Source organism: Ranitomeya imitator, chromosome 1 (genome assembly GCF_032444005.1).
Source record: "Ranitomeya imitator isolate aRanImi1 chromosome 1, aRanImi1.pri, whole genome shotgun sequence".
Taxonomy (NCBI): domain Eukaryota; kingdom Metazoa; phylum Chordata; class Amphibia; order Anura; family Dendrobatidae; genus Ranitomeya; species Ranitomeya imitator.
The window spans coordinates 293,451,459-293,467,975 of NC_091282.1; the positions used below are offsets into that span (position 1 = coordinate 293,451,459).

Below are 16,517 nucleotides of genomic sequence, written 5' to 3' on the forward strand. Positions count from 1 at the left end.
TCTTCGCAATCCTTGCGGTTCCACTCTGCTTAGCTTCTGCAGTGTCTCTTGCTGCATCTCCTCTCCACATTCCTTGTCGCTCTGCTCTGCTTAGCTTTTATTGCTGTGCTATCTCTTGCTGCTCTACCGCTCCTATTCGCAAGCTTGCAGTTCTCTTTCAGTCTGAACAGGTTCCTACCTGTTCCCTCTTACTACTTTTATACTCCATTTCCGTATCTGCACTTCCTGTGTGAACAGGCCCCTACCTGTTCCTTCATATACCACATCAGCCAGTCCTGTGTTTCCTGCCGTCCTAGCCAGTCCTGTGTTTCCTGCCATCCTAGCCAGTCCTGTGTTTCCTGCCGTCCTAGCCAGTCCTCTGTTTCCTGCCGTCCTAGCCAGTCCTCTGTTTCCTGCCGTCCTAGCCAGTCCTCTGTTTCCTGCCGTCCTAGCCAGTCCTCTGTTTCCTGCCGTCCAAGCCAGTCCTCTGTTTCCTGCCGTCCTAGCCAGTCCTCTGTTTCCTGCCGTCCTAGCCAGTCCTCTGTTTCCTGCCGTCCTAGCCAGTCCTCTGTTTCCTGCCGTCCTAGCCAGTCCTCTGTGTCCTGCCGTCCTAGCCAGTCCTCTGTGTCCTGCCGTCCTAGCCAGTCCTCTGTGTCCTGCCGTCCTAGCCAGTCCTCTGTGTCCTGCCGTCCTAGCCAGTCCTCTGTCTCCTGCCGTCCTAGCCAGTCCTCTGTCTCCTGCCGTCCTAGCCAGTCCTCTGTCTCCTGCCGTCCTAGCCAGTCCTCTGTCTCCTGCCGTCCTAGCCAGTCCTCTGTCTCCTGCCGTCCTAGCCAGTCCTCTGTCTCCTGCCGTGCCAGCCTACTCGTCTGAGTTCCAGCCGTGCTCTTCTGCCAGTCCTGCCTGATGCCTGCACCAATCCTGGTGTTCCTGTGTCTCAAGTGGGATCAGCAGCCACAGTCAGACACCACCCTGGAGTAGCACCTGGCAACTGCCTGCTGCACAAGCCTGACCTCACCATCAAAGGCTCCAGTGAAAACCCAGGCAGCTGTCATAGTCACGCCCCTTCCAGGGTAGTCTGGTTTGTGGCACAGTGGGGCCACAAACCCCCCGAGCTCACGCCCACCAGTCAGGGCGTGAGCGTGACACTTTACATGGCCAGTCCTGTCCTCTGAGAAATCAGATTGCTTGCTAACAGATTCCCTTTAATAGGTGCATATAATAATAATAATTTTATTTCTATAGCGCCGACATATTCCGCTGCACTTTACATTTTAGAGGGGACTTGTACATACAATAGACATTACAGCATAACAATAAGCACATAGATCAAAACAGATACCAAGAGGACCTGCTCGCAAGCTTACAATCTATGTGGAAAAGGGGAGACGCAAAAGATGGATGGTAACAATTGCTTTAGTTGTTCGGACCAGCCATAGTGTAAGAATCGGGTGTTCATGTAATGGTGCATGAACCGGTTATCAGCCGGTTATCAGTATGTAACAGTACAGACACAGAGGACTATTCAATGCATAAAGCATGTGAGAACATGATGCGAGGAACCTGTCTATGGTAAAAATTTTGAATGGGCAACACAGGGATAGTTAGGTTAAAGCATTGAGATGGTAGGCCAGTCTGAACGAATGCGTTTTTAGGCCATGCTTAAAACTGTGTGGATTGGGGATTAATTAACCTGGGTAGTGCATTCCAAAGAATTGGCACAGCACATCAAAAGTCTTGGAGACGGGAGTGGGAGGTTCTGATTATTGAGGATTCTAACCTCAGGTTATTAGCAGAATGGAGGGCATGGGTAGGGTGGTAGATTGAGACGAGGGAGGAGATGTAGGGTGGTGCTGAGCCATGGAGTGCTTTGTGGATGAGGGTAGTAGTTTTGTACTGGATTCTTGAGTGGATGGGTAGCCAGTGTAATGACTGGCACAAGGTAGAGGTATCGGTGTAACTATTGGTGAGGAATATGATCCTGGCTGCAGCATTCAATACAGATTGGAGAGGGGAGAGTTTGGTAAGCGGGAGACCGATTAGTAGAGAGTTACAATAGTCCAGACGAGAATGAATAAGAGAAACAAGTGAGAGTGTTTGCAAAGTCGAAAGTAAGACAGGGTCGAATTCTAGAAATGTTTTTGAAGTGCCGATAACAAGAGCGATCCAGTGATCGGATGTGGGGGGTGAATGAAAGCTCTGAATCAAGAATGACCCAAAGACAGTGGGCGTGTTGCTGGGGAGTAATGAAGGAACCACACACGGAAATGGCAATGTCGGGCATAAGCACATTAGTAGAGGGAGGAAACACAAGGAGTTCAGTTTTTGACAGGTTCAGTTTCAGATAGAGGGAGGACATGATGTTAGGGACAGCGGTAAGACAATCACTAGTATTTTCTAAAAAGGCAGGCGTGATATCAGGAGTAGAGGCGTGCAATTGGGCGTCAACAGCATAGAGATGGTACTGGAAACTAAATCTACTGATTGTTTGACCAATAGAGGCAGTATACAAAAAGAAGAGGAGAGGGCCTAGAACCAATCCTTGAGGAACTCCGCAACAGTAAGGGGAAGATGAGAGGAGGAGGAGGAGGAGCCAGCAAAAGATACAGTGAAGGAACGGTCAGAGAGATAGGAGAACCAGGAGAGAACAGTGTCCTTGAGGCCGATGGAGCGGAGCATAATGAGGAGGAGCTGATGATCTAGAGTGTCGAATTCTGCAGAGAGATCCAAGAGAATGAGGGAGCAGTGACCATTAGATTTAGCTGTTAGTAGATCATTAGAGACTTTAGTAAGGGCAGTTTCAATAGAGTGTAAAGAGCGGAAACAGGATTGTAGAGGGTCGAGAAGAGAGTTATCTGAGAGATAGCGGATAAGATGGGAGTGGACCATGCGTTCCAGGAGCTTAGAGATGAAGGGAAGATTGGAGACAGGTCTATAGTTAGCGACACAGTTTTGGTTGAGGGATGGTTTTTTTAAGTAAAGGATGTATGATGGCATGCTTAAATGAGGAGGGAAAGATACCAGAAGAGAGAGAGAGAGGTTGAATATTTTTGTTAGGTGGGTGGTAACAGCAGGGGAAAGGGACTGGAGGAGATGTGACGGAATGGGGTCACTGGTGCAAGTGATCCGGCGAGAAGATGCAAGGAGCCTGATTACTTCTTCTGTGACTGGATCAAAGTCAGAGAGTGAGCTAGATGCAGTGGGGGAGGGAGGTCAGTGCATGGTATGAGGAGATTGGGAGATAATTTCCTGTCGGATATTGTCAATTTTTTCTTTGAAATAATTGGCTGGATCGTCCGCACGGAGATCCGTGGTTGGGGCCTGCACTCTTGGGTTGAGTAGGGAATGAAACGTGTCAGATGTTTCGGGTTATTGGATAGTGAGGTGATGAGGGTGTTGAAATAGGTTTGTTTGGAGAGGTGAAGGGCAGTGTTATAAGTTTATGCTTAAAACATACAATGAATTAAATCTTCGGGTAGATTGGATTTTCTCCATAGACGTTCGGCGCACCAGGAGCACCTCTGTAGGAAATGTGTTTGCAGCGTGTGCCAGGGTTGTCGCCGTCTGTGCCATGTTCTATGTATAGGAGGTGCAGCATCAACCAGGGCACGTTGCAGTGTTTCATTATAATGCTTCAGTGCAGAATCAGGACATGAGGGAGGAGATAGGGGCCAATGGTAACTGCAAGTTCTTCATAACTTTCTGGGTTTTAATGACCTGTATATTTCTATACGTGTGGAAAGTAGGGGTGACCTGAGCGGGATGGCAGTTCTTGATAGAGAATGAAAGAAGGTTGTGGTCAGAGAGCAGGAGAAGGGAGTTTGTGAAATCATCCACTGAGCAAAGCTGGGAGAAGAGCAAGTCGAGGGAGTTTCCATTTTCATGCGTTGAAGTTAGTATGCTGCGAGAGGCCGAAAGAGGAGGTTAGAGATAAAAGTTGAGTAGCAGATGGGGAGAGGGGAAAAGCAATGGTAATGTTGAAATCACCCATGATGAAAGTGGGGGAGCCAGGTGGCAAAGTGATCCAGGAACTGATGGGAGGGGCCAGAGAACGATACACCACCGCCACTTGCATGGAGAAGGGGATGGTAGAGTCTGACAGCATGGACCTCAAAAGAAGGGAAGACAAGTGAGGGTACTTGAGGAATAACCTGGAAGGTATATTTGGTTGATAGGTGAAGACCAACGCCTCCTCCAGGTCTAGTGTCCGATCTTGGGGTATGAGAGAAGTGTAGTCCACCATATGAGAGAGCAGCAGCGGTGGTGTCTGACTTCTGGATCCAGGTTTCAGTAAGCGCCAGGAGGTTAAGAGAATTAGAAAGGAAAAAGTCATGCATGACGGAGAGTTTACTACACACTAAGCAAGAATTCAAAATGGCACAATTGAAAGACAGAAGGCATGCAGGGAATATTATTAAGGTTAGAGGAGTTTGAGTGTAGCAGTTGAGGGGTTTGACTTACTATAAGGCTGCCGTCACACTAGCAGTATTTGGTCAGTATTTTACATCAGTATTTGTAAGCCAAAACCAGGAGTAGAACAATTAGAGGAAAAGTATAATAGAAACATATGCACCACTTCTGCATTTATCACGTGGTTTTGGCTTGCAAATACTGATGTAAAATACTGACCAAATACTACTAGTGTGACGGCAGCCTAAGGCTACTTTCACACTGGCGTTTTTTGCAATACGTCACAATGCGTCGTTTATGGCAAAAAACGCATCCTGCAAAGTTGTTTGCAGGATGCGTTTTTGCCCCATAGATTAACATTAGCGACGCATTGCCACACGTAGCAACCGTCGTGCGACGGTTGCGCCGTGTTGTGGCGGACCGCCGGGAGCAAAAAACGTTAAATGTAACATTTTTTGCTGCCGACGGACCGCTTTTTCCGACCGCGCATGCGCGGCCGGAACTCCGCCCCCACCTCCCCGCACCTCACAATGGGGCAGCGGATGCACCGGAGAAATGCATCCGCTGCACCCGTTGTGTGGCGCATCAAACGCTAGCGTCGGAATCTCGGCCCGACGCATTGCGATGGGCAGATTCCGACGCTAGTGTGAAAGTAGCCTAACATGGAGGGCCGGGGTTGGGAGAGATATCTCCTGCGACTACAAGGAGGAGGATAGAAAGAGTGAGCAGATGGTTAAGTGATTTGTGAGAGAGTCTCTTGTGTTTGATGTTGGGACTGAATGGATCTGTGCAATTTAGCAATGTGAAAAGAGCATGAGTGCTGTACATAGGAGCGGAGTGAGGTGCCAATATGGATGTAGTGTAAAGAGTTGGTGAAAACATGGTAGATGTGAGTGAATGCAGCAGCCAGGATATAAATTATACAAATGCATATGGTAAATATTTGTTGTAGTCCAAATGTACTAGGAATAGGTTTGTTTAATTGTCTTACCTGTCTAACTGCCATGGTATAACTGCCCGTACTTTGATAAAATATACTTAGATTAAATGTGCATAAATGCTTCCCCAGGCTATGTCTCAATATATAGGACTCTAGCTCTAAGATCTCACAATATTACCTCGTTATTAATCAATCAAATTACGTTGAGGCAGCAGGACACAATAAATGTAGTGCATCTATATATATAATTGTCTAAGGGGTACTTCCGTCTTTCTGTCGGCAACTTCCGTAACGGAAATCCCACGTTGCTTATTGGTCTCGCCAGCTGCCTGTCATGGCTGCCGCGACCAATCAGCGACGGGCACAGTCAGATTAGTCCCTCCCCTACTCCCCTGCAGTCGGTGCCCGCTCCGTAATCCCCTCCAGTCACCGCTCACACAGGGTTAATGCCAGCGGTAACTGGCCGCGAGTACCACACTCCGTTACCGCTGCAATTAACCCTGTGTGTCCCCAACTTTTTTTACTATTGATGCTGCCTATGCAGCATCAATAGTAAAAAGATGTAATGTTAAAAATAATAAAAAAACCAAAAAACCTGCTATTCTCACCTTCCATAGTCCGACGTTGCACTCGCGCCGGCCACCATCTTCCGTTCCCAGAGATGCATTGCGAAATTACCCAGAAGACTAATTTCGCAATGCATCCTGGGAACGGAAGATGGCAGCAGCCCCACACGCATCGCCAGAGTTTCGCTGGATCCCAAGGGGTGAGTATATAACTATTTTTTATTTTAATTATTTTTTTAACGGATATGGTGCCCACACTGCTAAATACTGCGTGGGCAATGTTACATACCGTGTGGCTGCTATATACTACATGGGCAGTGTTATATACTCCGTGGGCTGTGTGATATACTATATGCCCTGTGTTATATGTTACGTGGGCTGTGTTATATACTGCATCGCCTGTGTTATATACTGCGTGGCTGCTATATACTGCGTGGGCTGTGTTATATAGTATGTGGGCTGTGCTATATCCTACGTGCCCTGTGTTATATACTGCGTGCCCTGTGTTATATACTGCGTGCCCTGTGTTATATACTGCGTGGCTGCTATATACTGCGTGGGTTGTGTTATATATTATGTGGGCTGTGTTATATACTGTTTGGGCTGTGTTATATACTGCGTGGCCACTGTTATATACTGCGTGGCCTGTATTAACGCATCGGGTATTCTAGAATATGTATGTATATAGCAGCCAAATAGTATATAGCACAGGCCACGTAGTATTTGCTATATACTACGTGGCCTCTGCTATATACTATGTGGCTGCTATATACATACATACCGTATTTTTCGGACTATAAGACGCACCGGACTATAAGGCCCACCCAGGTTTTAGAGGTGGAAAATAGGGAAAAAAAATATTTGAAGCAAAAAAATGTAAAATATTTAATAACATATTATTATATGTGGTGTTATTATATATAATAGTATTTTATTATGTTGGAAGCTGCGGGACCAGTGTGGTGTCTGTACAGTACTATATGAAGATGCTGGAGGGTTAGTACAAGAATGGGGGCACAGGGCTTATATTTAAAGCACCACTCCAGCACTGCAAAATAACACTGGAGTGCTGCTTTAAAATCCCATCGGAGAACTATAACTCCCAGCATGTCCTGCAGATCCTATGACATGCTGGGAGTTATAGTTCACCAAAGGAGTGGCAGAGTGCTTTATTGTGTTTTGTAAAGACTAACCTCTTAAATGTGGCAGCCAGCCACACTGTGGTGAGGTAAAAGCATCCCATGACTGCACACAGAGCCCTCCCTCTTGTTTCCTTTCCACAGCACAGGTTATGACTGAGGAAGCTGCAGATTCTAGTGGAGAGCCTGAAGGACCTGTGATGATGTCAAGAACAGGGTGGGCTCTGAGCTGCCATGTGATGCTCCAGCCCGCCCACTCCTGACATCAAACAGGTCCTGTTTGTGCACAGCACTTGGCGTCCAGCCCAGGCATGGCAGGCAGGTATGCAGCGATCTCCTCTGGCCCCTGCTGCTGCTGCCTCCTCCTCCCAGACCTCCCCAGCTGCTGCAGGAATCAGCGCTGGAGAATCCATGTGTGTCCCTGCTTAAGTGCAGTATTCATTTGCTGCTCCTGGCTCACTGCTCAGCTGATAGGTGGGCAGGGAGCCGCTAACGAATATTCACTGCACTTAATCATCCGGACCACATGGTTTCCCCAGCACTGATTCCGGGCAGCAGGGACATCCTGAAGTGGGATAACAGTGCGATCCCACTCACTGCTGCCCCCCTCCCCACATCCCCACATGCTACATCCGCACCATAAGACGCACCCACACTTTCCTCCCAAATTTGGAGGGAAAAAAGTGCGTCTTATGGTCGGAAAAATACGGTACATACATACATACATACATACATACATATTTATTCTAGAATACCCGATGCTTTAGAATCGGGCCACCATCTAGTAGAGAAATAAGTGTCCAGGCCTACATGGATCATAAACCACTTTGAAAAGTTACTTGACCTCACAGCATAAGGGGACAAGCAGAGTAAGTTGAAATAGCTATGTACCATTACAAAAGCTTGCCAAGATGGCTAACAGTGGCTGGATACATGCAAGATTCAGTTGCAATAGATTGAATGAGTTAAATACCATTACAAAAGATTTGGGGTGGCATTTGGGATTTTACCTATGCTATAAAATCAATAGATTTGAAGCTTATATGCAGCAAATAATTGTTATTGCGATCCAACCTTTATTAAAACTACGTTTCTTTTCATTATGATCAGTCTTTACTTTTTATGTGATCTAAACAGACTTCCTGCTAAATATTATTAAATATTATCAAAAGCATGCTTTTATTGTAACAATGTTGTTTGTAATATTGTTTTTTTCATCTGTCCTGTTCTCATCCTGGTTGTTTTTTTACTTTTGTTGAGAACTCACCAAAATCTACATGATTTGTATTACTTTTGCATTAATTGCTGATCTCTGTACCTGAACAGGAACCTGGTATCTGACAAACAAGATTTCTTGCTCCAGTGCGCAGATTATAGGAATTGTTTGGGCTCGCAGGAAGCCATGATGTGCTCTGGACCACTAGCCATAATCCAAGGAAGAGCGTCCAAGTAAGAAAATAATATATTCCTTCTTGAAGTCTAGCTAAAACTATAATTTTTTTTTGTATGTCTACATACCATTAATTATAAGTCACATTGAAACCTTAAATAGGTATTTTCAAGATTCTCTCCCTCATGGCACTTAGTACAATGTCCCACACACAATCTTAGTGGTATTTTTTTGCCCTGTGGTTTCATAGAGGTAGGTCTGATTTTTTTTCTTTTTCTCTAAAGGCAAAGCAAACCAAAGTAAATACTGTATTTTTCGTACTGTAGGATGCACCTTACTATAAAACAAACCGCAGGTGATTTAGACAGCAGGAAAATATATTTCCTAATAATTATAAACTTTCCTGGAGGCATAAAGAAGTGCGTGGGTCAATATCACTATTTTTTTTTCCAATTAGACTATTTTTTAGTGTGAAAGATATCAAGATACATTCACATTTTAATTTTGTTTTTAGAACAATCAAAACTAAATGAAACACAAAAATAAAAAAAATACAAGTCATTGTGAATCAAATAAAAAACGGTTCATATAAACATTTATCGTAGGTATTATCATTCGCTTACTACAATTTACTATACAAAATACTATGTGAGTGTTCTTGTATTGCATTAAAATACAAAGAATTATACCATTTACATATACCGTATTTTTCGGACTATAAGATGCACTTTTTTGGGGGTGCGTCTTATAGTCAGAATGTACTTACCAGTAGTATAGCAGCAACAGGAGTCGGGCGATTCTGCGGTGTTCTGATGCTGCACGTTGATGATCTCACTCCCATCCCAGGCTGGCGCTGCAGTATTTAGCAGTGCTCGGTGGTGCGGGGGCTCCTCCAACATTTTGTGAAAGCTCGGAGCCCTTGCACTTCCATTGCTGCAATGCTATGGCCTCCGGAAAAATGGCCGCCTCCAGTGGATGTTTTCCCGGAGGCCACCGCATCACAGCAGTGGATGTGAGGGAGCTCCAGGCTCCAGTGCATGCATATAGACAACACTGTACAGTACATACACACTCTGCTCAGCTGCATCATCAAAACACAGACAGCGCCTCTACAACATTTACACATGATCAATTACACCACGCTCAACTATATTTAAACAACACTCGCACAGCTCAATCATAACTCACTCGGCTACATAATCCAAGCACACATACACTATACCATGGTTTGAAGTTCCTTCCAGGCATGTGACTGATCACTTGACCTGAAGGTCCTTCAGTTGATCAGGAGGAGCAGCATCTTTGCAGGTGTTGATAGTGTGCTCTCCTGTCCTGCACTGATCAGACTGATCAGTATGGGCAGGAGGAGAGAGATCTGTTCTGTGATCGGGAAAGAAGCTGCCTCCAGACGATAAGACGCATAAATATAGCAATTTTTTTTTTATCTTATAGTCTAAAAAATACCATGTTTCCTTACTTTGTCCAAGTATGAAAAGGGTGAATTTTAAGGCTTTGTAACAAGCTTTTACGTTACCTCGTACCTATAAGACATAAGACCTATAGATCGTCAGGTGTTTGACTCCTGGCACCTCCACTTAACCAAGAATGGGGGTTTGCATGGGGAAGACTAAGAATGCTGAGCTTAGGCTACGTTCACATTTGCGTTGTGCGCTGCTGCGTCGGCGACGCAACGCACAACGCAAACAAGAACGCATGCAAAACGCATAGTTTTGCGACGCATGCGTCGTTTTTTGCCGGATTTTGGACGCAAAAAAATGCATCTTGCTGCGTCCTCTACACCCTAACGTTTGCGGCAAAAAAGACGCATGCATCACAAAACGCATGCAAATGCATGTCCATGCGCCCCCATGTTAAATATAGGGGCGCATGATGCATGCGTCGCCGCGGTGGCGCCCGACGCACCACCGCAAGACGCTAATGTGAACGTAGCCTTAGCGCTCCAGAAATCTCATAATGAATGGAATGGAGGAGGCGAATGCAGAGTACTGTTTATCTTGGGTATGTGAAGGTCCCTGTGCTCAGATTCCTTTTGGCCCACTCCTGGAATTGGTGTGGTTCCTTTGGATAGCGGATAGAATCATAGAATGTTAGTTAGAAAGGACCTCCAGGATCATCATGTCCAACCCCATGCTCAATGCAGGATTCACTAAACCATCTCAAAGAGATGTCTGTCTAGCCTCTTTGTAGACTTCCATTGAAGGAGAACTCTCCACCTCTCGTGGCAACCTGTCCCACTCATTGATCTTGTCCGTTTCAGTTTCATTTAATTGCTTCTCGTGTTTCCATGTGCAAATGAGAATAAAGATAATCCCTCTACACTGTGACATCTCTTGAGACATTTGTAGACAGATATTAAGTCTCCTCTGAGCCTTTTTTTTTTTGCAAGCTAAACATTCCCAGATCCTTTAATCGTTCCTCGTAGGACATACTTTGCAGCTCACCATCCTGATAGCTCTTCTCTGAACTTGCTCCAGTGTTTCAATGTCTTTTTTTTAAAATGTGGTGCCCAGAACTGGACACAGTATTCCAGATGAGGTCTGACCAAGATAGAGTAGAGTGGGATAATTACTTCACGTGATCTAGACTATATGCTTCTCTTAATACATCCTAAAACTGTGCTTGCCTTTTTGCTGCTGCATCACACTGTTGACTCATGTGCAGTCTGTGATCTATTAGTATACACAAGTCTTTTTCGCACATGCTGTTGATGAGTTCTATTCATCCCATTCTGTAGATTAATTTTGGTTTTTCTTGTCCAGATGTAGAATCTTGTTTCTCCCAGTTATATACCATTATATTAGTGTATAACTTAGATACAAATTACGTAAACATTTTATTTTTTTATTTTTCATTAGTTTTATAAATAATAGCTTTGTAATTTTCAGTGCAGGCAGACAGGCCGCTCACCTTTTCACAATGCCTCACCAAGTGCAGCAGGAAACCACCATGGCTTACCTTGAGAATCAGATTGCGGGTGCCCTGATACTACAGTCAAGCCAGGAATACAAATACTGGTTGCTCATCTATGCACGTTACCTGGTTAATGAAGGTGAGTTTCAATCTCTAAAATGTATCCTAACATGAGAAACCGTTATTTTTATGTGGCATGACTTTTTGCAATTTAAAATTATATGAAAGAAAATAGTGACTTTCAGAGCAATGCCTGCTCACAGAGCAGATGCTGAAACACAAGTCAGTGAGGCACAACTGCATGATAAAAGTATTCAAGTAAGAATTTAATATATATTAACGCAGACGGAAAAACAATTTCCCCACAGGTTTTGAACAGAAGCTACGTGAAGTATGTCAGGAGCTACTTGGTCCTGTCCATCACTCATCTGACAGCCAATGGGAATCTAAAATATTGGTAAGCTTCTTGAAAAATATTCTTGTACGTGTAGAATTCCTATCCTTACTGGTATTCTTAGATTCTACATCTCCTTCTTAAAGGTAGTTTCTATTTGGAGCCATAGAATATTCTTTGCTGGGGATTCCGATTTACAAGCCATTTTTCTTTAAAAGGTAGCACTCACATTTAGGATGAAATTGGATACAGTGCTGAATAGAATTCATGGCAGAGACGACCTATCGCATGATGGTCACCACTGGGGCCTAATGGACGTGATTGACTTAAAATGGGGGTTCCATAATTTTACCTTAAAGAGAATGTGCTGATATTTGGTGTGTTTTTGATTTTCCAGGGATTTAGGAAAAGGAGTTTACTGCAGGAATTGCTCCCACTTATTGGACAAAATCTCAGATTCCAGCGTCTTTTTACGGAATATCGGGAGCAGCTGGACAGTCTAACGGACAAATAACACTTGGTTCACATCCTTAACCTCCTTTTGGTTGCTCTCCTTTGTGTGCTTGCCTGCTAGTTTTGGAAGATGACCAGCATGGCAGTGACCACTGTGAGAAACAAAGGTGCTGTGGGGAACATGCATGGACATGAAGGATGAACTAAAGAAGCCGATTTTAGCCTGCTGAGCATCAGCTTGAAGCCCTGTATTTGTTCTATCTTTCGTAACTGCTGGAAAACTGAAGATGTTTGTTAAAGACTGAAGACAGGATGTGGCCATTGTTTGCAAGAAAAGCACAGGATGTTACTAAAACACTTGAATCTCTTTGCCCCATCCATGTTTAGGGTAGTGTCCCATTGCTTAATCAAGACCTTGCACTATACAAATGTAAAGATAATGGTCGCGTTGAAGGTTTTATTTCCCCAGCCAAATTTCATCTGTGAATATAAAAAGAATGCTGCCCCATTTCAGACTATTTTTATACTAGACTGTACTAACTTGTAATGCACTGTCCACAGGCCAACAATCAACCCTACATGTCCGGCGAATGTAGGAAGATGTCAGACTATGACTGCTGTGTTTAAATAATCCAACAACGATTCTGTACTCATTCAGTTTTTGATTTTTAAATGTTTGTAAAAAACAGGGTTTTTCCATTCCTTTTCTAACTTCCAATTAAAAAAAAAAAGTATCACACTTCTTTTTGTAATCAGATAAGATCCCATAGAAAATGAGTGAAGCAGTGGTCAAGCGTGCGCATTGCTGCTCAATTCAGACAGGGAGTAAAAGTCCCCTGTTCTGGAGATTGGTAGGGGTCTCATTAGTTGTACCCCACTAATCTAGAAACTATCACCTTTCTGATAAATGAGTGATGACTTCTAATCCGAATACCATTTAAAGGGAATCTGTCACCTCATTTTTTTCAAATATAAGCGGTGGCCATCGCCTTTAGGGGCTTATCTACAGCATTCTGTAATGCTGTAGATACGTCCCCGATGTAACCTGAAAGATGATAAAAACTAATTAGATTGTACTCACACAGGGGTGGCCGGTGCTGTTCGCGTCTGATGGGCGTCACAGGTCTGGGTCCAGGGCCTCCCATCTTCATACAATGTCGTCATCCTCCTTGCTTCTGTTGCGGCTGTTGAGGGCAGAGCAAAGTACTGCAGTGCGCACGCGCCGGGAAAGCTCAGAGAGGCCCAGCGCCTGCACACTGCAGTACTTTACGCTGCCCTCAACCGAGCAGACAAAGTACGCCTGCGCCGGAGCCACGACAGAAACAAGGAAGAGGACGTCCTCATATGAAGATGGAAGGCGCCGGACCCGGACCTACGACTCCCATTGGACCCGGACCGCCCCTGGGTGAGTATAATATAACTTGTTTTTCTTATCTTTCAGGTTACATCGGGGGCTTATCTACAGCATTACAGAATTCTGTAGATAAGCCCCTAATGGTGGTGACCACAGCTTATATACGAAAAATGAGGTGACAGATTCCCTTTAATTTTATAAAACATTTTACTAGGCTTTTTACAAAGTTATTAGTAGTAATACCGATTTTCAGGAAAGCTGCTGACGAATCAAACCTAAGACTGTGCTGCCCAGATAAAAATACATGGACATTAAGCAGCTGTATACTGCACTCTTTAGAACAAACTTGGACTTCTTATACAGAATAAGTTCAATCTCAAACTTGTATAAAGCATAGTAAATATGCTGCAATCTAAAGTTGTACAGTGTGGATGCCATAGACTAAAATGCCAGTGTCCTTACTCTAAATATGGCCCACTATATCCATTTTGTATGGAGACTGCTGATCCATCCTGTATACTCATTGTATCATTTGCTTCTTAAAAGGAACCCATCATGCCCTTTTTAGCGTGTAAACTGTCCCCAGTGCGTTGTTAGTGATACAATGTGCATTACTAACACATCATTGTGCTTCATTTCATTCAGTCTTTGTCCACTCAATTTGAAAGATGTTCCTGGGGTTGTGCTGACGTTACTCAAGTGCGCTTTGAAAAATCCCGCACTTGCGCAGTGTCAATTGGGAAGCCGTGCATGCGCCATGACGAGCGCCTTCCCTCGCGTGGGCACTGAAGCTGTGTGTGGTACCCAGCTCCACTGTGTGGCCTGGAGCCGCTCGTCATGGCGCATGTGTGGCTCCCTGAATGACATGGCGCAAGCGCGACTCCACGATAGTGCGCAAGCGCTGGATTTTTCAAAGCGGATTTGAGTAAAGTCGGCGCAACCCTGTGAACATCATTCAAATTGAGTGGGCAGAGACAACCAAGACTGAATGACATGAAGCACACCCCTATGACTAAATGAGAAGGTACGATGTAACTATATAAAGTGCTTTTTGCACATGATTAGACTGCCGTTTATAATGAAAAAAAGTGTTAGTAATGCACATTGCATTAATAATTCATTGGGGACAGTTTACATTCTAAATAGGACATGACGGTTTCACTTTTTAAGAACAAAGTTCACTTCTTGATAAACCTATAGTAGGATATTGCACCCGGGTCAGTGCCGCTTTCTGTTGATTACCCTCACCACTTCAGTTGTTAGCCAAGTCTTAGCTGTAGAGATCATGAGATAACAGATGCCCATTAAGAGTATTTCCCGTAGACACGTGGTCCATAGATCTGTATAGGGTTGATGTTACAGCAGCTTATTGATTCATGCAAGCACTATTTCTCCTACGCCTCATTGGGGGACACAGGACCATGGGTGTTATGCTGCTACCACTAGGAGGACACTATATACAGAAAGAATAGCTCCTCCCCTGCAGTATACACCCTCCTGCTAGCTCCAAGTGAACCCGTTCTTGCTTAGTGTCTGTAGGAGGCACTTGGGTCTGCTTTCAGACCCCACCATTTTTATATTTATTTTTTTCCCTTAAAGGGAACCTGTCACCTGAATTTGGCGGGACTGGTTTTGGGTCATATGGGCGGAGTTTTCGGGTGTTTGATTCACCCTTTCCTTACCCGCTGGCTGCATGCTGGCTGCAATATTGGATTGAAGTTCATTCTCTGTCCTCCATAGTACACGCCTGCGCAAAGCAATCTTGCCCTGTGCAGGCGTGTACTATGGAGGACAGAGAATGAACTTCAATCCAATATTGCAGCCAGAATGCAGCCAGTGGGTAAGGAAAGGGTGAATCAAACACCCGAAAACTCCGCCCATATGACCCAAAACCAGTCCCGCCAAATTCAGGTGACAGGTTCCCTTTAACAGAGCGAATGGGGGCGACGGACCCTTTCTAGGTTCCGATCTCTCCCGAACCATCAACAGGCAAGAACGCGGAGCATTCCTCCCCGTACTCTATCCTGCACCGTTGGATGCCAGCCCTAAGCTCACTTTACGGGTGACGGTTCTTTCACGTTCCGATCTCCCCCCCTCCATAGCAGGCGACCACATGGAGTAGTCCTCCATTTACCTCTCCTGGAGCCAGGTGCATAGCCGGACATGATGATTATGGCGTCCGTGCAGCCCCCCACTGCATCACCACTGTTATAGCAGATGATGGAAGGCGGCAGAAGCTCCACCCCCTCCCTGACTATGGCGACGGTGGATTCAGCACCGGCCCACCGCATCTATCGTGAGTACACCTGCGAGGCCGAGGCGCTGGGGGGTCCTGGTCCCTGGGATAAAGGAGGTCCGCATATACCTTAAAGCCCGGGTTCGTGGGTCACGTCGCACAAGTAGCGGTGCTACAGGCCGCAACCGCAAGCTTAAAACTTAGCCCCCAGCTTTAACCCCCTTCCAGGCTTGAACATTGACTCCGCCCACCGGCTGTTACCGCCGCCCACTCTCTCTGGCGCTTCTCGTTATGCGAGAAGTGCCTTCTCTTCCTGATCTCAGCGGCCATCTTTTGACACCAAACAGGCTGATGCTGCAGCGCTCCTCCTGCAGCGCTGCTCCAGCGTTTTGAATCACAGCTTCAGGGAGCGATTTCTGTGGACATTGCGGACCTCCCCCGGGGACTTAAGACACAGGACCTGGGTAAGCTGCAGAAACATAGCTTAACCCTTCCCCTGCTAGTAAGCGCTCTCCTCAAGGCTACACTATGTCTCAATCAAAGCCTGACAAAAAGTCTGGGAAAACCCACACTGTTTTTTGCTACTTGTACGTCTTGTAAGGTATCTCTACACCGGGGTCACAATACTGCGTTATGCTCAGCTTGTGAACTGGTGACTGCTCTGGAACCACCTGTTACTGATACCGGACCCAGTGAGCCTAGTCCCCCTGAGTGGGCTACCTTCCTTA

The 16,517-nt window shown here is 45.3% G+C and overlaps 1 protein-coding gene across 2 annotated transcripts in view; it reads left to right on the forward strand.

Annotated features, from left to right (window-relative positions):
• Nucleotides 1-12,938, forward strand: part of HIRA (histone cell cycle regulator) — a 55,588-nt gene extending 42,650 nt beyond the window's left edge. For both annotated transcript variants that reach the window (XM_069756561.1, XM_069756569.1), the window contains exons 22-25: nt 8,358-8,480; nt 11,328-11,491; nt 11,721-11,809; nt 12,144-12,938. In XM_069756561.1, the coding sequence (XP_069612662.1) occupies nt 8,358-8,480; nt 11,328-11,491; nt 11,721-11,809; nt 12,144-12,260 (493 nt within the window). In that variant the 3' untranslated portion in view covers nt 12,261-12,938. The remainder of the gene's footprint in view (nt 1-8,357; nt 8,481-11,327; nt 11,492-11,720; nt 11,810-12,143) is intronic.
• Nucleotides 12,939-16,517: the final 3,579 nt, after the last annotated feature.